At 33.6% G+C, this 22878-nt stretch overlaps 1 protein-coding gene and 2 long non-coding RNA genes across 3 annotated transcripts; 2 read left to right on the forward strand and 1 right to left on the reverse strand.

The window, feature by feature from the left end:
- The first annotated feature begins 6658 nt into the window (after positions 1 to 6658).
- On the forward strand, positions 6659 to 7843 carry LOC124531174. Its single transcript, XM_047105659.1, has one exon. The coding sequence runs from the start codon at positions 6821 to 6823 to the stop codon at positions 7577 to 7579; it is 759 nt and encodes a 252-aa protein (XP_046961615.1). The 5' UTR covers positions 6659 to 6820; the 3' UTR covers positions 7580 to 7843.
- Positions 7844 to 18523: 10680 nt separating this feature from the next.
- Positions 18524 to 19861, forward strand: LOC124531083. The gene is made up of 3 exons (XR_006966493.1): positions 18524 to 19089; positions 19386 to 19555; positions 19715 to 19861. It is a non-coding gene; the product is annotated as an uncharacterized LOC124531083 (long non-coding RNA).
- A 559-nt stretch (positions 19862 to 20420) lies between these two features.
- Positions 20421 to 21430, reverse strand: LOC124531112. The gene is made up of 2 exons (XR_006966494.1): positions 20930 to 21430; positions 20421 to 20719 (listed from the first exon to the last, which is right to left on the reverse strand). It is a non-coding gene; the product is annotated as an uncharacterized LOC124531112 (long non-coding RNA).
- Between the last annotated feature and the right edge of the window lie 1448 nt (positions 21431 to 22878).

The raw sequence follows: 22878 nt of genomic DNA on the forward strand, positions 1-22878 counted from the left end.
CATTTCACAACAGTTTTAGATCTATCTAGACATCTTGTAAGCAAGTAACACACTCAAGCACTTTGATAATGATTTAACAAGGAGTACAGATCTGTTCATGATAGTCATACTCTGGTTAAATAGCATATAATAGCATAAAGCATCAGTACCGTTGATTTACAGTACAAATTGTGAGTTATCTTGCATTTGAATGAATATAATTACCTCGCATTTATGCAAGACCTACCAAGTCTATGTGTCATCAGTATAAGTTACCATATAATATATGCCTTATAGCTACCTTATAAAAAGATTTTCTTAATGTGGACATATCGTAATTTCTAACGTCGTCGTTCAGTGAAAAGTAGGAACTCGTTTAGTCAAATGTATAGTACTCCATAATGTAGCTGTAGAGCTACAATTGTGTAAAGACTATATTATTCATTATTAATTTTCATTCAAATACCTGTTGGAGACTCTAACTTCTATGATATTTTTGGAGCGAAGTTCTTTTACGGGGCTTACTTTTAGGAGAGTGAACTGGTAAAAATCGTCACGTGAGGCGACCTTACCTTCTCTTTCTCTTTATTTCTCTCTCTTTCTTGAATATACGGATTTTTTTACATTATTTAAGCTTATTTCGTTTCATTAGGGGTTTTTTGACAATTTTATTCTCTTGTTATTTAATTATTCTTATACAATGGTAATCTATTTCATTTAGTTTCAACTTCGGTCATACTAAGTGTCCCACGAGTTTCTCATTTTATACTTTTGAAAACATTTGAGTGTATTACTTAATGAGTTTTGTCTCGAGTTATTATTTATTATAGTGTTGATAGTTATTATAGTGAGCCAGTATCTTTGAGTAAAGTATATTCAACGGCAAGACAATTAAGTTGTTTATTTGCGTTCCTAAATAAGTATATCCTAAAATATTTAAAAAGTGTCCTTCCATTTTTGCTTATGATTTGACAAAAAGTAGTAATAATAGCTTGAAATTACATTGCGAGAAATATCACAACAAATAGTTGTGTTCAGTTGACTTACAAAGTCAACATATGGTTCCACTACCCAATAAAAGACAATTACAAGTTTATATAGGAGAAGTTGATTCACTGACTAACATATTAACACACGGCCCAAACTCTTCGTGCAACATAATTTGTATTTAGGTGTCGTATGGAACAGACAAATAAGATATGAAATTTCTATGGTTGTTAATCTTAAGTTTAATAATTATGTTTTGTAAATACAATAATAGAAGAAATGAAATGTTTTTATTCTATTAAGACTCGAGCAAAGTTGTGGTTTTAACGCTAGTCACAAATAATTCAATTAAATTTTAAAAATATTTAAAAGTGAAAGTGCTTTTAATTTGGACGACAATATCTCGTCGTCGATCTGATGACTTCTAAATGTAATTACATCAGCGTTTGAGTGTGAAATCAAAGACAGGGATTTGCCCTTTACGCTACGAAGTTACGGCTCTTTGGGTTAACTGGAATATAAGTTACAAACCATTGAATTAAATAGCTGTCCTTCAAATTAGGATCCAGGAAATGTTACATGAAGCAAACAGCTGCTGGAACTTTACACGGACCCCGTTGTGACGTCATCTGGGACTCCTATTATAACCGTATGTAAAGAAAAACAGTGCTCAAGTCAATAGCTCACGATATCGAATATAATACTTGATTCTTTATTATAAAATGTTTTGTTTTTTTTTAAGACTATTTTGACACTATAGCCATTGTTAGGGTATGGTCTTGCTGTTCCGTTCAGTTACAAATTTCCACCTCTGTAATATAGCTTGGCGTGATAGAATATTGGAACTTTGTTGCCCAGGGAATTAGTGAACGAAAACTTTCCAACATAGACGGAACGCAGTGATATATTACGAACATTTATCTCATGATATCGAAGGGTTTTATCAGGTGAGTGAAAATCAAAGGACTGTTTCTTCAACCTTATGAAAAACGCTGTAAGTATAAAAGTAAGTAACCAAGAAAATCAATTGAGTTTACACAACAGATAACATGATATTCCACTCCGTAACAGAATAGAATTGAGTTCACATTCACAATTATATTATGTGTTACGGGTAGAGGGTACACTTTAGTTAGAAGATAGTTCATACTGATTCAAAATGGTGCCCCTAACTACCGAAACTATAATTATAGCAGTCAAATCTTCCGCATTGCTATTGTTTCTCGTTGAGAAACAATTGAGTCTATTGTGCTATCGCGTAATATTATAATTTATAATATGATATACATTATCATGTATTTGCATAATGTTTTCTAGCTATTATATCTGAATTACCATTCTAGGTAAATTAACTTCAATAGAAATCTGAAATGACTATTTGCTAAGTTTGTCTTACTATTTAATTTAATTGGTCTACACTGTTTCATTGTTTGTGTATTTTCGTCATTTTATTTGGTGTCAAGTATAAAATAATCTCAGAAGGGTAGCGGTTATAATAAAAACACCAACTGCACTTTAACACTTTTTAATCATTCTCCATAAATTATCACTCACTGAATACAATGAACTTCAACAATACACAGTATTACACAATACGTAGTTTTACACAATTCACAAATTGAACATAGTTTTCACTCTTACACTTCACAACTACAAATTTTAATAACTTTATATGCGCGTTTTTACATGTACGGTTCTCACGGATCGAACCTTACGACCAGCAGCATAACGACCGACTGACTAACAATGATTTTTCAGCTCTTTTTATACACTGAACATAACAATATTTTAGTAAAAATTTGTGGGTACATATAAATTTCTTACAGTTCGGCCGTCCTGCACCGAAACGCGACCTCGTGTTTCCAAAAAAGAAAGAAAAGAAGAAGAAAAAAAAAAAATATAAATAAATAAATGAATAACAGCAAGACATAACATACATAACTAAAATTATTAATATATAATTACTACAACTATTATACATATAGGGCAATCTGCCCGGCTACTAGGGCAATCTGCCCGGCTACTAGGGCAATCTGCCCGGCTACTAGGGCAATCTGCCCGGCTACTAGGGCAATCTGCCCGGCTACTAGGGCAATCTGCCCGGCTACTAGGGCAATCTGCCCGGCTACTAGGGCAATCTGCCCGGCTTCTAGGGCAATCTGCCCGGCTTCTAGGGCAATCTGCCCGGCTACTAGGGCAATCTGCCCGCCTACTTGGGCAATCTGCCCACCGAATCTACTTACTGATTAAATAAACATGACTCAATTTAATCTTAAATCCTTAATCAATTATAAATTACACATTCGCTTTTTTTATAATTCATAACCATAAACAAGTTAATTATTATTTATATATAATTCAGTTCTTAACCTTATCTTACATTAATTTTCATACAATTCCTTAATTATATTTTTACATAAACATTTATACATATTTATTCGTTATTCATTATTAACTAGATTCAACATCACAATCAGATTTAGAGTCACTTGAACTATTAGACTCGTTTGACTTATCATTTTCATTGCTATCGCTATCCTCTGAAAGACGATCGAACATTACCCAAGGCTGAATTTTATCAACAGCAACAACCGCTTTATAGCTACCTTTACTTTTTTTTGTTATCGGTGTATCTTCGATTTCATACCTATCGTTGTCAAATATTTTTGTTATTTTATATGGGCCCTGAAATTTAGGTAAGAGCTTTTTACTTTGACCCGTCGAAGGTTGATTACGTGAAATACGAACGAGATCGCCAATTTGATATGTACGTGGTGGCTTTCTGTGTTTATCAAATTGTTCTTTTTGATATTTTTGGTTTTTAGATATGTGATTTATTACTTCGTTGCGGATAGAATCTCTGCTTTCTACTACACGCTCTAGATCATCATTGATTGTACCGTTAATACGACTATCTGACATGCTAACCTTTTTAAAACCAAACAGCACTTCAGCCGGTGTACGTCCAATTCCTTTGTTGAATGTATTATTTAAAGACCACTGAATTTTAGCTACATGATCATCCCAACGATTTTCAGGACAATTGTTATTTTCAACTGCTAATGATTCTGTTATAGTGCGGTTGTATCTCTCAACCTGCCCGTTAGCTCGGGGGGTCGACACAGCATTCATAATATGTTTAATATTTAACTCATTCATGAATTTTTTAAATGCAAGACTCGTAAAACTACTACCCCTATCTGATATTAGTCTGTTTGGAACACTAAAAGTATAAAATATATCTTTTAATACTGATATTACATATTTTGTATCAGTGCCGCGAACTGGTTTTATCAATATAAATTTTGAAAATGCATCAATTACAACAAGTAAATAGGTATTTCTGTTTCGGCTTCGTACGAAAGGACCTAAATGGTCCAAATGGATTGTATGAAATGGGCTTGGAATTTTTGGTATCGGGTTTAGAAACCCCTCTGGTTTACCCGCAGGAGCTTTATGGTAGGCACAGTCTAGACACGAACGCACATATTTTTGAACAAATGGCCTCATTTTTGGAAACCAATAGTCGCTAGAGATCTTTGCCAGGGCCTTATCTATTCCCACATGACCTATATCATCATGACACTGCTTAACGATTCGCCATCTAGATGCTTTGGGAACTACCCATTTTAACCCTGAATCGGTTTTCCTATATAAATGTTTATTTATATAACGGTAATTATTTTTTATGTCAGTTACTTCGTCAGTTTGTTTGTCTGTGAGGATATCAATAATACGTTTTAATTTTGGATCAGTGTTTTGAACAGTAGCTAGCCAGTCATTGCAATTAATAGTAAAGACAGAATCTTCTAACGTTATATTATTACCTTTACTTTTATTAACGGGATTACGACTCAAAGCATCTGCATGACTCATTTTGTTACCGGCTCTATACTCAATGTGACAATTAAATTCTTGAAGTTGGCTCCACCATCTCGCGACACGGGGAATAAGGTCACGTTTCTCAAAAGTAGCTCGCAATGAATTACAGTCCGTTACAATTTTAAATTCTAGACCAAGTAAATAAACCCTAAAACGTTGTAAAGCGCAAATAACCGCGAGCGTTTCTAGATCGTAGGACGTAAACCGTTGTTCATCATGGGAAGTTTGACGACTAAAGTAAGCTACGGCACGGAACGGTCCCGAACCAGATCGTTGGAGTAAGATAGCACCAATACCTATTTTACACGCATCCGTATGTAATTCTGTTTCCGCATGCTGATCATATAAAGCCATAGTCGGTCTTTCACTTAGTTTAGATTTCAGTTGAACAAAAGCGTTTTCTTGATCATCGGTCCATATAAATTTACTATCCTTTTTAAGCAATTGAGTTAATGGTCTGGCTATAATGGAAAAATTTTTAATGAATCTTCTAAAAAAGTTAGCTAATCCTAAAAACTGAGGAATATTTTGTTGTGAGGTGGGGCGAGGAAAATTTTTTTACTGCATCGGTTTTCTGTGAACCGGGCTTTATACCGCTTTCGGAAAGTTCAAAACCTAGAAAGTCTACAGTGGTCATGAAAAAGTTACATTTCGATAATTTAAGTGTTAGGCCTGATGATTTTAATAGTTCTAAAATAGTTTTTAATTTATGTAATCCTTCCTCAACCGTTTTTGAAGGAATAATAATATCATCCATGTATGCCATGGCTACATCCGAGTTCGTTTTGCTTAAGACTTTGTTTATAATCCTTTGGAAGACAGCTGGAGCATTTGCCAGGCCAAAGGGCATCCGGTTAAACTCGTATTGCCCTTCTGGCGTAACGAATGCAGTTATATGTTTACTTTCTTCACAAATTGGTACCTGATAATAACCAGAGGCAAGGTCTAAAGTAGTAAAGTATTTGTAACCTGACAAATTGTCCAGCTGGTCTTCGATTCGAGGTAGGGGATAGTGTTCTTTAACGGTTTTCCGGTTAAGCGCCCTAAAATCAACACACAATCTCCGATCGCCAGTTTTCTTTTTAACGATAATTATTGGACTAGCAAATTGAGAATTTGATTCACGTATTATACCAGCTGTCATCATCTCGTCAATCATATTCCTAACTACTTTTTTTTCATCAAACGACAAACGATAAGGTCTATACACAATTGGTCGATCATCGGTTAATTTAATATTGAGCTCTCCATCTTTAGTACAACCTAATTCTCTTAAATTAAAAGCGAAACAGTTTCTATAATTATTTAACAGTGTTATTAACATATCACGATATTGTTTTTCTATACTATTGTCTATAATTATATCTTTAACTTCTATATTATTTTTAGTATTATCAAATTCACATAAATTTTCTTCTTCGATACGCAACACGTTTTCACTTAACTCTGGTTTTTGTTTTATTTTAAACGCTCTTGCTATTGTATCTCCTTGTAATAACGTAACATTTGAATTTGGTTTAGATTTAATAAGTATTTTACTATTATCACTATCAAACGTATATAACCCCTTTAACACAAAATATTCTTTACGCGGTTCTAATCTTAGACCTCCTTCTATATACAATTCACCTTTATAATTTGGCTCACAATAAACATCAGTTATTGTCAATCCATTAATAACAACATTAGATTTTAATTTAATATCGAATTTTTCAATGTGCGTTTCATTTATATTAGTAATGATTTTTAAAGTATCATATAGTTGACAGGTGTCAAATAAGTAACACACTAATTCGATCTTTTATTTTAAAATAATAAGCAATTTGGGATTTATTTATTTATTTCATCCAAATTATGTACATGTGAGTTACAATACCTGCCAGCAAGATATATTCCTTATTTTTTCACTGATATAACCACTGTATTTTTACTACGATTCAAAATTCAAAAAGTGACTGTTAGAAGACAAAGAATGGACTCATTAAAACAGTCTTTCACTGCTATGTCTGAGATGTTTCACACTAGAATGAACGAGTTCCAGCACGAACTACAGAAGAACTCGAGTAGCAAAATTGCTGCGACCACTTCATCCATTGCTGCTGATTTTGAAGCTTTTAAAAATTTTATCATAGCCACGTTGAACACCTTACAACATCAGGTTGAATTCCTTAGAACGGAATTGGATCGTCAGGAGATGCGAAGAAGGCGCAAAGTGCTGCTCTTGCACGGTATCCCCGAGATGAAGACGGAAAACCTTAATTCACGGGTTGTGTCTGTTTTCGCTGAGCATCTAGATTTGCCGAACTTTTCCAGCTCCAATATAAAAACGACGTATCGTTTGGGTCGCTCACCGACAAAAAAACCAAGGCCCGTTGTGGTTAAGTTCACTGATGTCGTGGTTCGCAACAAAGTATGGTATGCCAAAACAAAGTTGAAGGGCACGGGCATCACACAGTCAGAGTATTTAACTAAGCCTCGGCACGAGTTATTTCTTGAAGCCCGGAAGCGCTTTGGCGTCACCAACTGCTGGACCCGCGATGGATATGTGTACATCATCAGCCCAGACGGAGTTCGCCACCAAGTAGAGTGTCGGGGTGATCTGGAACTTATTCCTGTTGCGTCGAGGTCTGCAGTCGAGGAGGGTTCCCCAGCCCTGAGCCCAGGAACGGTGGTAAGGAGCCCTGAGACAAGGCTTCCCATTTCTCGTACAAGAAGAGCGGTTAAGAAATAACTATCTGGTACTCTGTCACTAAATTATTCAAATTCAACTGCACTTTTTCGTATTTCACTACTGTACTCTAATGCTGTATAAAATAAACATTTATAACTGTTGCTTAAAATATAGCTTCAACGTAGTAAATTTATTAAATTTCTACCCACTTACAATTTTTAATGTAAACGAGTAAACAAGTCTTATCTGAACGCGCACAATATAAACGAACTTCACGCATATTATAATGCCATAGATTTGCGCTAATTTACTATTTCTTGTTGTTGTTATTTTATTATTAGATATTTTTATTTTTATTTCAATGTACTGATATTGCACTCGTTTATAATTGTTTTTAATTGTTTTGGTCTGTATTTTTTAACTAAAGTAATTAGGATGTAATTTTAATTTTTATTACTTTTTTCTTTTTTTTTTTTTTTTTCTCTTTTTTGTTTTTTAGTACTATTTTTTTTTTTTTTTTTTTGTATATCTTACCTTTGGATGACCTTGCTATAATAAATAACTTGTAGTAAGGTGTTCAGTTCTGTTTTCGTCATTTTAGTTTATCATTGTTTTGTATGTAATCTTAGTTTAAAAAAAAAAAAAATGAATTTTAACAAAAATAACTTATTACCTATATTATAAGTGATAACTGTAGTACTATAGATATAACATAATCGGCGTAAATTATTATATTTTAATTATTTTTTTTTAAATTTCTTTTTGTTTATTTTTTGAGTGGGTTTTTTGACTCGTTTAGTAATATTTTGTGTCTTCTTTTTTTGTTATATGTTGTTGTATAACTACAAACCTGTAACTTTAAGGTTATTATAACAGGACTTTGTTGCTGGTGGGACATTGTACACTTTATAATTATTTTTTTTATATATTTATTATTTATTGTAATTATTATTTTTAGTTATTATATATAAATATATTTTTTCTTTCTTTCGATGACATGTCAAGATATAAGCCTCGATGATTCTTTTTTCTCAGTGTCTTCGTCTAATGAATTGAGCACAAACTGTAGCTTTCACAGTCTTCCCACTCTTAATGAAACACTTGATACTGTTTTCTCGGATGTATTGAAAACCTTTAATATTATACACATCAATGCTCAGAGTATTCCTGCACATTATCCAGATATGTTAACTTCTTTTGATAACAGGAATATCCATGCTATTCTGATATCAGAATCATGGCTTAAACCATGTTTGTCCTCTTCATCTTATGTTCTCCCTGGTTTCCAACTTATTCGGAATGATCGTCCTAATCGTACTGGTGGAGGCGTTGCTATTTATCTTCGCTCCCACCTGTCCTTTACGATCATTGGCACGTCTAGGGCTCAAGCAACACCAGGAGTAGAATATTTAATCATTGAACTTGCATTTTCGAAAGTTAAAATTTTACTCGGTGTGTTTTATAGCCCCAATTCAATGATTGACTATTTTACTACCTTTGAATCCCTTCTAGACCAGTATATTCCACTGTATCAACATTCCATTATAATGGGAGATTTTAATACGTGCCTTTTAAAATCTGACTCTCGCTCTTCTCGGCTAAGATCACTAGTCCAATCTGCCAATATTCATATACTCCCTCTTTCTGCAACTCATTGTTTCCCTAACTGTACCCCGTCTCTTCTAGATCTTATTCTTGTTTCTTCCACAGATTATGTCGCTAAGCATGGCCAATGCTCTGCTGAAGCCTTCTCCTATCATGATTTGATTTATCTTTCCTACAGAATACGCCCCCCTAAAGCTAAATCGAGAATCCTTCTGCAGCGCAATTTTAGTGGTATGAATTTGGAGCATTTAAGGGAGGATGCTTTAAAAATTGATTGGAATGATGTTGTCACTGATTGTAATATTGATAACCGAGTGGCAAATTTCAACACACTTCTAATACAATTATATGACAAACATGCCCCTATTCGACCTGTTCGGCTTAGGCATCTTCCTGCTCCCTGGCTTACGCAGGACATTAAAACATTGCAACACAAAAAAAACATGGCTAAATCAAAATACAAGGCCGATAGTTCTGACGAAAATAGAATCAGTTATAAAAATATTCGGAACCGTTGCAACAGGTTGTGTAGAGATAAACAACGACGCCACATTCATAAATCAATACTCGACGAAGAAGATACTGGCCGAGTTTGGAAATTTCTTAAATCTATTGGAGTTGGGAAAGCACGTCATAATAATCACCCTAGTAACATTGATTTGAATCAGCTTAATCAGCACTTCTCGTCTTCTTGCTCTATCGATGATGCCACGAAATTATATACTAAAAATCAAATTCTAGCTTTACCCACTTCTAATGATCCAGCTTTCATTTTTTGTCATATCACTGATAGTGATGTTGAGAGAGGTATTGTAGAGGTGAACTCTGATGCTATCGGTACTGACTCCATTAGCCGTAAGATGATCATCCCTATCATGGACATCCTAGTTCCTATTATTAGAAGTATATTCAATTACTCCATTTCTACAGGATCATTTCCCTCTTCCTGGAAAGATGCCCAAGTTATTCCCTTACCTAAAAAATCAAATCCCTCCCGCTTTTCCGATTACCGTCCTATTTCCATACTTCCTTTCCTATCTAAAGTATTTGAACGTATTGTGCATCGACAATTAAACCTTTTCCTATCTAGACAAAACCTCCTTAACCCTTTTCAATCTGGTTTCCGAAAAGGTCATAGTACGACTACTGCTTTAGTCAAAATTACCGAGGATATACGCCTTGCTATGGATAATCAATGTCTAACAGCGTTGATCTTACTAGATTTTAGCAATGCCTTTAACAATGTTGACCACGAGCTCTTACTAGCTACATTATGCTCTCTTAACATATCTCCTGAAGTGATTGACTGGTTTCAAAATTATCTTTGCGGTCGCCGGCAACGAATTCGTGTCGATGATTCCTTTTCCAATTGGTGCACGATCAAGGCCGGTGTTCCGCAAGGTGGCGTGTTGTCTCCTCTCCTTTTTTCTATTTTCATAAATTGCATTACTTCTCAATTATCTTCTCTCTATCACCTGTATGCCGACGATCTCCAAATATATAAACAGTCAAAATTAATTGATTTGCCTCAAACAATACAAACATTAAATAAAGACCTTGAATCGATTGTACTTTGGAGTAAATCACATGGACTTAGAGTTAACCCTTTAAAAACACAGGCAATTATAATCGGCAGTCAAAAACTAGTCGCCCGCATTGATTGGCCCAATTTGCCTAATATAATTGTTGATGGAACACTTGTTCCATACAGTGAAACTGTAAAAAATCTAGGTGTTGTTTTTGATAGATTTCTGACCTGGACCCCCCAAGTAAGCGAGGTGAGCAGGAAAGTGTTTGCATCTATCGGATCTCTTCGCAGATTGCGAAATTTTCTACCGATACCAACTAAAATTGTGCTTGCACAATCTCTCCTGCTACCGATTCTCGATTACGCTGATACCTGTTATCCCAATTTAAGTGAGGAATTGCTTAATAAACTTGAACGCATCCAAAATCTTTGTATACGGTTCATATTTGGACTTCGTAAATATGACCATGTTTCAGAATTTCGCGAAAAACTCAAGTGGCCCTCAATCCGCCTTCGCAGGAATACTCACATTCTTTCCCTATTATACAATATCCTATTTAATCCTACCTCTCCCTCATACCTTAAAAAGCGCTTTGAATTCCTGAGTGACACTCATTGTCGCTCTCTTCGCTCTAACGATAACCTCATTTTAAAAATCCCCTCCCACAATACAACCTTCTATTCTAAATCCTTTTCTGTGGAAGCTGTACGGCTCTGGAATTCCTTACCACTTACCATAAGGCGTGCTCAATCCCTAGCAACATTCAAACGGCTATTAAAAGCAAACTTCCATCCCCCTTAAATTTTGTCTACCTGTTTCCTTAATATTTATTATTTTTATTTTTCTATTTATTCTAAACTCCTACTCTGCGATGTATCTGGCTTATATTTTATATTTATTATTTCATGTTACCTATAGTCATATTTAAACTGTAGTACAAATTATACATATAACTTATTATATATTGAATATAGTATATATACGTTTACTATGTATATGTTTAATTTCGTATAAGTATGTTTTTCTCTTATATATGTACACCTGAAATGTTTAATTACTGATTACTATGTCCTACGTAACATGGTTGCCTGGCAGAGATCGCTGCTTAGCGATAAGGCCGCCAATTGTACATTAATTAGATCAAGTTTTGCAATTACTGTATAATTTATTTATTCTTTGGTGTACAATAAAGAATACTTACTTACTTACTTACTTACTTTTAATTATGACAATATGACTTTGTTCAGTATACGAATGACCAATTAACATTGGATATTTTGGCAAAAATATATCAGGTACAATAAGAATCTCTGTTATACCAGAAACACCGTCAACAATGATTTGCGCATCACTACTACCTATTGGTGTGACGTTCGTATTACCAAACCCTACTAAAGTGTTAGTATTACTTTTATTCCACGTACTCAATATTTTTCGGGCTTCGGTCTCGCGTAATAATGTTTTTCTACTACCTAAATCAACAAACGACTCTACCATAACACCATTAACGAAAGCTTTCTTGTAGTATTTTTCGTCATCATTCGAACTATTTATATTCATAACAGTTTTATCGCTATTATTTCCTGTATTAACCGAATTAGAGTTTTGATTATTTTCACTAGATGTGTTTTCTTTTGTGCATTCACTAGCTAAATGACCAATGAGACGACATTTAATGCAACGTTTAATAGGTTGAAGACATTTGGAGCTATAATGGCCAGTTTGACCACAGTTGTAACAATGTACGTTAGATCGTCTCTCAGGGAATGTTCGCTTATTATTATTAACATTTTGGGTACTTTGATTAGAATTATTAACAATTGTTTTATCTACTCTTTTTGTAACCTTAACACTTTTCAAAAACGTTAATAACTTATTGGGATCTTCATATTGTGCAGCTTCTGCACCCATTCTAATTGTTCGATCATCGATATCAAAAATAATACAGTCAACTGCTTTTCTACCACTAATACTACATCGATTTAAAAGAACACTTTTTTCGTAAAAATATTCCTCTAATGAATCGCCGAATCTAGCTCTCCTTAAAAGCATATCATTTAAAAGTTGACCATAGTTTTCATGGCAAGGAAATGCATCTAATAACTTATTTTGCCAATCGGACCAAGAATAAAGAAGTGAGGGTAGACTTTCGTACCACGTCTTTGCTAAACCATTAAGTCTAGATAAAGCGAAATGAATAGTTTGTCTTTCGGACCAACCAAAAATGGAAGCACACTCATTTATTTTATTTAACCACATAGACGTCGTTTGGTTTTTTAATGATGGATCAAATTCTGGTATTGTATTTACCGTATTTTGGAATTTATCTGTATTATTAGTTCCGGTTAAAGCCGATGATAAGGTATTAATAAATTTTTCTAAATCTGATTGCGTACTGTTATTACTATCGCGTGAAATAATATTGGTAGAATCTGTACCTTGAACATCAGTTCGATGCGGCGTTTGGCTGCTGCTCTGCTTGCGCCCACGACTGGTTCCTTGGCTGCGACTACGACTGTGGCCACGACTGCGGCCACGACTGCGGCCACGACTGCGGCCACGACTGCGGCCACGACTGCGGCCACGACTGCGGCCACGACTGCGGCCACGACTGCGGCCACGACTGCGGCCACGACTGCGGCCACGACTGCGGCCACGACTGCGGCCACGACTGCGGCCACGACTGCGGCCACGACTGCGGCCACGACTGCGGCCACGACTGCGGCCACGACTCCGGCCAGCATTATGAGATCCGTCTTTAGTATGTCTCTGTCCAGAACGACGGTGTCGTTCTATAACTGGATCACTCGAACTCGATGACGTGCTAGTATACTCAACTTCTCGCCTTCTCTTGCGGCGTTTATGTAGTGAACGCTTGGATTGCCGACTTTCCATCTCTCTAGGCGTAGGTGAAACAACGGTCAGTACTTTTCCGCGTTTTATCCCACTTCTGAGATTTATAAAATAATCTCAGAAGGGTAGCGGTTATAATAAAAACACCAACTGCACTTTAACACTTTTTAATCATTCTCCATAAATTATCACTCACTGAATACAATGAACTTCAACAATACACAGTATTACACAATACGTAGTTTTACACAATTCACAAATTGAACATAGTTTTCACTCTTACACTTCACAACTACAAATTTTAATAACTTTATATGCGCGTTTTTACATGTACGGTTCTCACGGATCGAACCTTACGACCAGCAGCATAACGACCGACTGACTAACAATGATTTTTCAGCTCTTTTTATACACTGAACATAACAATATTTTAGTAAAAATTTGTGGGTACATATAAATTTCTTACACAAGAAAGAATTAGAATGTATAACAAATCTATCCTTGGCACCTGCTCTGCAGGAGTGTTCCGCACACACCGACCGGTGTCGAGAGCTGTCGAATGTCGAGAGGACTCGACTGGGCTTTGAATTAACAGTTTAGATGGAGAACTTTGTACAATCTCTTCAGTTTTGTCCCTCGTATATATAGCTATAAAGTTCTTTACCCTAAACAAGGAAATGACATAAAAAAGGTAATAATAAAAAAGTATTCACATGAAAATAGCACAAGATGGTACAACCGACAATTATTTGTATTTATTTTAACCAGGAATACAACATTCCTGGTTAAAATAAACTTAAGCTAGTGCAATTGCTGGCATAAACAATATCCCTTTGTTAAAGCCCTGACGCTCCACGGACCTTTACGAAGTAAAGTTACAGGATAAAATATGGTTATTATAATGTATGTGTACAATTACATTTTAATGCATAGTAAAGTTTATTTATCAGTGTAACTACAGGCACAAGGGACATAGCATCTTAGTTCCCAAGGTTGGTGGCGTATTGACGATGTAAGGAGTAGTTAATATTTCTTACAGCGTCATTGTCTATGGGTGATGATGACCACTTACTATCAGATGGCTCATATGCTCGTCCGTTAACCTATTCCATACATAAAAATATATTATATACAAAAAAAACAGTTGTTGGAGAGACATAAAGAAAAAATAGTCGAAATTGTTTTTATACAATTATCTAGATTTAACCAACACACACTAATATATGAATTAAAATATGCTGATACAACAGGCTATTTTAATATAGCTATATTAGTCACTGTTATAAAATTACATCGTTTGTATATTTATAAAATATATTTTTAATTTATTTTAATGGATGAAATATACTAAGAATGTTATTGATAACGCCATTAACATATACTATTAGTAGTTCATCTCGTTATAACTATTAGCGGTATGCATTAATTATATTTCCATAAAATGATGATATCAATGCTCTTTAAGTCCTTCTTGAATAAAGCATATTTGAATTTGTTACCATATTAGTAAATGGTACAAGCAATAACAATTAAATATATTTCACGTTTACAACTAATTCTGTTACAATACAAACTGCGCTAACATAACTTTCGTGCAGTAGGACCGTCTGATTGCCATATTTGCAGAGCGCAATAGAAAATGTTGATATTAACTGAGAGAACTCCCGGGCGACGGAGAATATACCGCAGGCACGGTGAAGTGTAACATATATTTAAAAAAGAAATTCGTTAATTTACCTAATTTAAATTGTATATTTTTTTCATAAATAATTAACATATACTCATCGTTTAACTATTTTATTAAGATATTACTATAAATTTGTGTAACAAAGTTATTGTTGACTTTCTAGTTGTCTTAGTGGATGAGCGGGGCACCCAGTAATACGGGTTTGCACCTAGTACAGGGGCCCTTGCAACTTGTTTGTGATGTAATCCTTAAGTAAATAAAGTTTATTTTTATTTAATTACTCAGGTTAGTAAAAATCGGCATAAGTATGCTACTTTTACTTTTCTGATTTATATATTACATTATCAACCTTAAGTTGATACGAGGTACTTTAACAGTGGAACTGTAAATGCTGTGAGGTACTGATATCTACATATAATTTTTACAATGATTTACATAATTATGTACTTATCTAATTCTATATACGATTTTTCCTTTCTTCGAATTTCAGAAACATTGTGTTCAATTTCTATGATGACGAAAACGAATTAATATTTGTTGACATAACCTTCAAATATGTGACAGATGTCAGAACCATACTGTCAAAATATAGCGTTTTAAATAAAATTAGTGATTGGTGCTTAACTTTGCCAGTAGGTGTAACGAATCCGAAGACACAAACTATTGCAAGTTACGAGTCCATCGGGCGGCTTTTGTTAGGTTAGGCCGCGTTAGGCCGCGTTAGGCCGCGTTAGGCCGAGGTTCGGTAAATATCATTTGATAACCTCACACTATAATCGTTTTTATTAGACCTTTCGTATTTTTAAGGCTTTTTACATTGGGAAATAACATTGCTTTTATCCTTCATCGTTTTCCTTTATTTGTCTAAAGGTATTTGTCTATTATGTGTAACTTTCTCGTTCGGGTAAAATCTAACCATATTATTTGCATGCATTTTTGATATTTATTTAATAGGTTTGTGGACGAGACAATAGATGATACGGTGGTAAGTGGTTACTACTACGCATATATATGGATATATATAAGAAATAAATAACCGTTCCTTACATAACACCAATACATGGTGTATTGGTGTAAGGAACCTTGGGAGGAAGATTTTATGTCTTCCACACCCTTCAAACTGAAACACAAAAATACTAAGTATTGCAGTTTGCCGTTAGAATATCTGATGAGTGGATAGTACGTATCCTGAAGGGCTTGCACAAACCCTACCCCCAAAAAGTGTCACAAATCACTACGTTAATTTATACGTTTTGCTATTTAATTTAGTAAGCGTTTATTTAATTCAAATAATTCGTTGTCGTATATTTTAATTTAGTAAGAAATTAATTATCCAATAGCATACAAACATGTCATGTCTGGTTACAATAAGAGAATAATTAATTATTATTCATAAGCGATTTAAATGCTTACATACTTCAAATACTGAGGGCGGAATGTATGCAGGGTTGTATTTTAATTTGTGCTTGGTGTAATTTTATTTCTTTTCACATTTCTAGTTTAATACTAGCGATCCGCCGCGGTTATTCACGAGTGCAATTAATTTATAAATCATCATCATATCAATCATTCATATTATCAAGCCGCAATCATATTATATAATTGACTTAGAAGCAGCACTTAGGAGTAATGTATCTTTCTTACTGGGCAAAAAAATATTAAGAATTGGGTTTTTAGGTGTGTAGATTACACTATCCTTACAAACATTTTGTTTATTATGATATTGATGTAGAAAGGGAATAACCAAAGTATGCTTTATTCCAGTAGGCTAGCAATGAAACTAGATAGTTGTAAAAGATTCTTGAGACTAGCAATTTTAATGAAAAAAAAATCTACACTCAATTATATTCGCTCTACATAGAAAACAAATAATACTCGACGCTTGTTTTATTGTACGGACTCTTGCATAGAAATCAGCAAATACAACCAAAACAATTATATAACTATACAATAACTAACTTATGTAATTATTTTATAAATATTTATACTTACAAATGGCTTTGTAAAATTTATACGGACATATTTTTTGTTACCATTACATCTCATTTTCATTAATATTTTCTCCTCGTGGGAAGTCGGGCTGATTCGCTAGTCTTTTAACTAACGTGCAACCATATATCGCGTTTCAGCTGACTCTCAAAAAATATTTGCAGCAACGCGACGGAGCGGCTCGCAGTAAATATGAAATCCGATGCGTTATCCACAATATGTCGTTTTTATACCGCCGTATTATTGCCAAATGCACTGCCGCTGACATCGCCTCGTAAACTGTCGCTCGACGCTGCTTCGAATAATATAAACCAGAATAATGCCGTATTTGCTGTTTGCGGGCAGAGAATAGAGATAAAATAATACCAATAACACTAAAAATGATCGAATAGCTATATGCATTTGAAGCACCACATTCATCTTTTTCGAGCCGATTGTTTTTGATTGACTACCTTAATTATATTGATCACAAGAGGGTCGGATTTCTTCACAATTGTAACACACTTGTGCTGCTTAAAGCCAACGAAACGATCTAAGATGTTATGTCTTTAAGTCCTCTAAATACAAGGTCTCGTTTACTCTACAATGACAATGGAAAACAAACCGCTTGGCGTCAAAATAATTGCTACCCTTCCAGACGGCGCAAAAAGTTGAGTGTTTTGGAAACAAAATTACTTTTCATTAGCGATTTATTGTTTTCACGTTGAAAAGACTTGAGAGGAATGTCTTTTTTTAAATAAAGCCATAAATAAAAGGTAAAAGCAAAAATTAAACAAAATCTTCACAATGACTTTCTTAGCCCTTTTTTTACATTGTTTCGTCAAGTTCAGCGTCTTTGTTTTGGAAAGAGAAGTGTATTCGACCATGTATTTTTAATATAAAATGTCTAAAAGTTATTTTGTAGTTACTAATTTATTTAACACAAAACTTCCGAAGTGAAAATTGAAAAGTCACTGTATAATTTTTTACGGTCTGGATATTCAATCCTTTTGTTTTACAAGATTTTCTCGCCCGCCGCTGTGTACCTTATTACAAGCTGTTAAAGGGCATATTCCTCAGATTCGATGTAATCTGAAGGTTGTCTTAGGGTGACCATCTACCGATAAAATAGCGCCGTGCAACGTTTTTATTCGGAATAATTAATTTTTCGTAAAATTTTCGAATCAAAAATCAATAAGCAATTTTCACTGCAATTTTTAAATATATTTCTACGAGAATTTTTTGATTAATTGTGGGTTTGATTATTCACTATTATTTTTTTGTAACGTAAAATCAAAATTTTTCTTAGCGAGATAGTGAGGGTTTATTTAGGATAATAAATAAATACGTAGCAAATCAGAGGGCTTAGCCAAGTTGACATTCTACAATCGTAATCGCTAATAGAAAACTAAACAAATGTATGGGCATGACGTCATCTCAACGCTAAGTCACGTGGTCAAAACAAACGAATAGAAAAGTCGTAGACAAGTTGACAATCGTTCAAAGTGATAGAATTGAATGTAATCGTTTCTACAACGATAATCGCTAACTCCATACAAAATGGTAGCCAAGTTGCAGTTTTGACAAGCGCGGACGAATAGATTTCGAAGATTTTGATCGATAACTAAGCGATCTTTAAGACCCAATAGTTAACGCTAAAAAATGGCGTCTTATATGATGACCGACAAGTGTTTTGTTTATTAAACCTAATTTTAAAACCATTTTTACCTTTTTAATGCATAAATTTAAATATGTTGTGGTGTGCTCGTAATGAAAAAGTGCGGCTTAGGCGCAAAAAAAACATAAATCATCAGTGCAAGAAGAAAATACTTTCGGCTGGATAAAACTATTTTCGAAGCCCTTTGTCGTGAACGATACGACACAAGATTTCGTTAAAAGGAACAAAAGAAATTCCTTCTAAAGTTAAGGTAAGTGATTAATAATCTGACTGATATTTTTTTATAATTATTATGGACTATCAGCAGTCGCAACACTTACTCATGTAATAATGAACTCATTCACTCTAGTGAAGTGTGCGACATATTATTAAGTATATATTTATATATATTATTCTATATCTTGTGTACATAAATATATATTAATAATATCATAAATACAAAAAACTACTAAATATTGCAATATTAAATATTCTATAATATAGTATATCGTTTTATTGGACATGTCTATCATAAATTTAATTTCCTTAATTTTTGTGTTTTTGTAGGTGCCGTGCACTTTTAGTTTTCTAACTAAAGGATCAGCGAAATGATGGTGTCAATCATCTTGCCCAATGGATTATACATGCATTAGAAGTTTTTAATGCTTTGAACCACTGCTATCATAGAAAAATGGATCATGTATAGGAAAACTCAACAAGATACAGCATTTATAAGAGTAAATATTAAACATTACAATATTTAAATTATCAAGTGCATTTAATAAACATAACATTTTAATTTACAAGGTTATTAAGAAACTTGACTCTTCCGGTGTCATACATCCAATCTATAGCAGTTTACTTGTGACTAACTAAAATTTTAAACTAATTTTCAGGTGAGTCTGGATATCCACAACACCCTTGGCCGATGACAACTATCCTCAATGCCGTTCATGACTTTAGGGAAGATACACTCAAATGCATGTGCAAGCTCAAGAGTGCTGTTTTGTATTACTCAAAGCACAGTGGAGATCTTTGCTTTAGAGACTTCACTATTGTCCTCATGTAGCTATCAAAATTTAAAATGGCATGTTGTGTATTATAAGACATAGCTTTGCAACAAAGTCTTACCACCACCCCAACCACTTACCGCTGCATATGATAATGGAGATGATAAAATTATGCAAGATCCCACACCCATTGCCTTTGTAGGTAACCAAAGTGAATCTTAAGAATAGCCATGCTAAGTTGTTTATTGAATAGGATATAGTTACTTTATTTAACCTCTAATATGATTTTATTTTACATTTCCTAATTATAAATTAACTTTTTATGTACTTTTTACTTAATTAATCTTATCTAAATAATAAGTTATTCATTGTATTTATTAATAATAAGTATAGTGATTGTATTTTAAACAGGTCCAGTTTTTATTTTGAATGTAATGTATTTAATAATAAAACAAATTTATTATTACAACCAATTTTTTTATTATATAAATGAAAACATTTACATTTATAATCAAACTAAATCCATTATTAAAAAATATATATATAATTTAGTAGAGGTATGTACATAAGGACAAAAATAAAAAAATGCAGGTAAAATAGGATTTCTTATATATTACAAAAAAGAATTTCACAAATTAAAAAATCAACATACAAAGCAAGAAACTCATAACTGATTGATTACAATGAAGTCAATTAATGATAATAATAGAAAACTGTAAAATGATAATTTTACAGTGGTTTTTATGCCATAAGGTTTTTCAACATTTTTTCTTTTAACTTTGTTAATACTCCACACACATGAAGCTTAATAATTCTTCTAATTCCAGCCACAGTCAGTCTGTTTTAATTCGGCCTTGAGTCTCTTGCTGGGGCCTCGTTATATTGCCATAACTAGAACAAGTTAAAACTATTAGAAAAGTAAAGCGTATATTGAATAAGTAAAAAATAAAATACAATTATGTTTTGTTTGTTTTGTAAATGGTAATATTAGTTCGTGTCGCATATCACATCATTGTTTTTGTTTCAAACTTTCAAGTGTTAAAGTATTAGAAATTTTCAAATAAAGAAAGATATTTATGAAATAACTAATAATTATCGTACCTTTCCATGAATTCCAATAAAGCTGCAAATTCTTCTGGGCTTGCTTAAGATTTATATTCCATTCTATAAAAGTTATCACACCATTTAAGGTATCTTTTATCCTTAATGAGGATAATAATATATAATTTCGAGTCACAGTAATGTTAAATTACGTTCCGCAATGGAATATTGTCATAAAGGAATTACTAATTACATGCACCCACCCTACTTTATTTACTTATTATTTTATCACAAATTCTTCCAAATTTCAAATTAAAACAAGAGTTTATCTTTCGTATAAAGTTTACAAATGCAACTTTGATGTTAATTTGACGTTAGTAAGAACGCTAACCATAGATTAAAATGTAGGTTTTTTCTAAGTTCATTGTAGAATGAGCGATCGACTCAGGCGTGTCAATTTGGCTAGCAACTTATCGTTTTCTATAATCGCTTACGCCGAAGCGTTAACGATTGTAGAAAGAGATTCGATATGAAACGAATGTAACTTGGCTAGGCCCTCAGAGTAGATATAATACATACAATGTATATTCAATATAGCCTTTGATATATAGGTACTATTTACACTACACATTAAACAAGAATTTATTTCGATTGTTTCGTAAAATATTAAATATATTATAATCATGGTGAGGTTTTAATGACGTTGTGTATGGAATGCCATTCAATGTGATTTGAAACCTCAACGCTACTTTTATAGAGAGAAGAGTCCTTTATCGTTAAATCTTGTTCCTCTTATATTCTTAAAAATATAACTAGAAATAAGATTGACTGTAAATCTCATTTTTATGTTTTACTAGCTATGCCGCGTTCTTTGTTATTTCTAAAATAAAAGTAGCTTTTATAATTCTAAAATGAAAGTAGCCTAAGTTACTGCTTATTTGATCTGCTATCTGTCAGTGAAAGTCCCGTCGAAATCGGTCCAGCGGTACCAGAGATTAACTCAAACAAAAAATGTTATCTGATGTACATATGTACCGTGTACAGAGATGCGTTTAGTAAAAAGCGGTTATTTTAATATTACAGACACTCTAGTTTTATTTTCTGTATAAATGTTAATGAGACAATGAACGAATATATTTTAGGAACATGTACTCATGCTTATATTGTCATTGGGCACCGATATAAATACAGTCTACTAACTAAAGTATCTCTTATACATATTTATTCGAAGCTTCGTATAACTACAAGGTGTGGGAAAACACGATATCCTTAAAGAGAGGCTGGAAATTCAAGAGATTACAAAATAGAAAAGATAAAACAAACGCTTATTAGTTATTTGCAAATGCTGGTTGCACTATTTAAAGACATTCGGTGGTCAGACAGCCTGGTATAAATAATTCACGGCCGTGGGTCCGCGGCGGATTAACGCGGGGCGGTTGTTCATCTTTTAGTCGGTGCTAAGCTCCTATTATAGGATATACTTCATTAAATACTGCGTGTGTTCCTAAGCTAATGATTTATTTCGAGTGTTGTGGAATTAAGCCCGCTCCTATATTGTGTGAAGGGTTTGAGTTATTTATATACATGTGAAATTAATAATACTTTTACCATTTGCTTGGACTTTTGTTCTGGAATTTATTTATCTATTTTCCTCTTATTTATAGCGCGAATTGTATTATAGTCTAAGGATCACAATAGACCAGGGATCGTGATTGAATATTGATTTTATTTGAATACGAAACTGAATGATTTATTTTGTGATTCAACTTTTTTCTGCACTGGAACCAATTATATTCTAATAAACAGATATGTTATATCCATACTAAACAACAGAAAAAAGTGTGCCGCGCCGGGGACCGTTTATTTTAGTTTTTTTTTTTACATTTCGTTAAAAGTAAAAGGGATAACTAGATGTTTTAATTGCGCAAAACGTATTACTACGTAATTATGATGTATTATAACGTATTACTACGTAAAACAACTAAAGGCAATCGTCCCAATTAGGACGT

The sequence above is a fragment of the Vanessa cardui genome, chromosome 7, assembly GCF_905220365.1.
Source record: "Vanessa cardui chromosome 7, ilVanCard2.1, whole genome shotgun sequence".
Lineage (NCBI taxonomy): Eukaryota > Metazoa > Arthropoda > Insecta > Lepidoptera > Nymphalidae > Vanessa > Vanessa cardui.

Bases quoted from the DNA above. Each gene is read 5' to 3' on its own strand.
- LOC124531174 (XM_047105659.1), top strand. From the start codon at position 6,821: ATGGACTCATTAAAACAGTCTTTCACTGCTATGTCTGAGATGTTTCAC.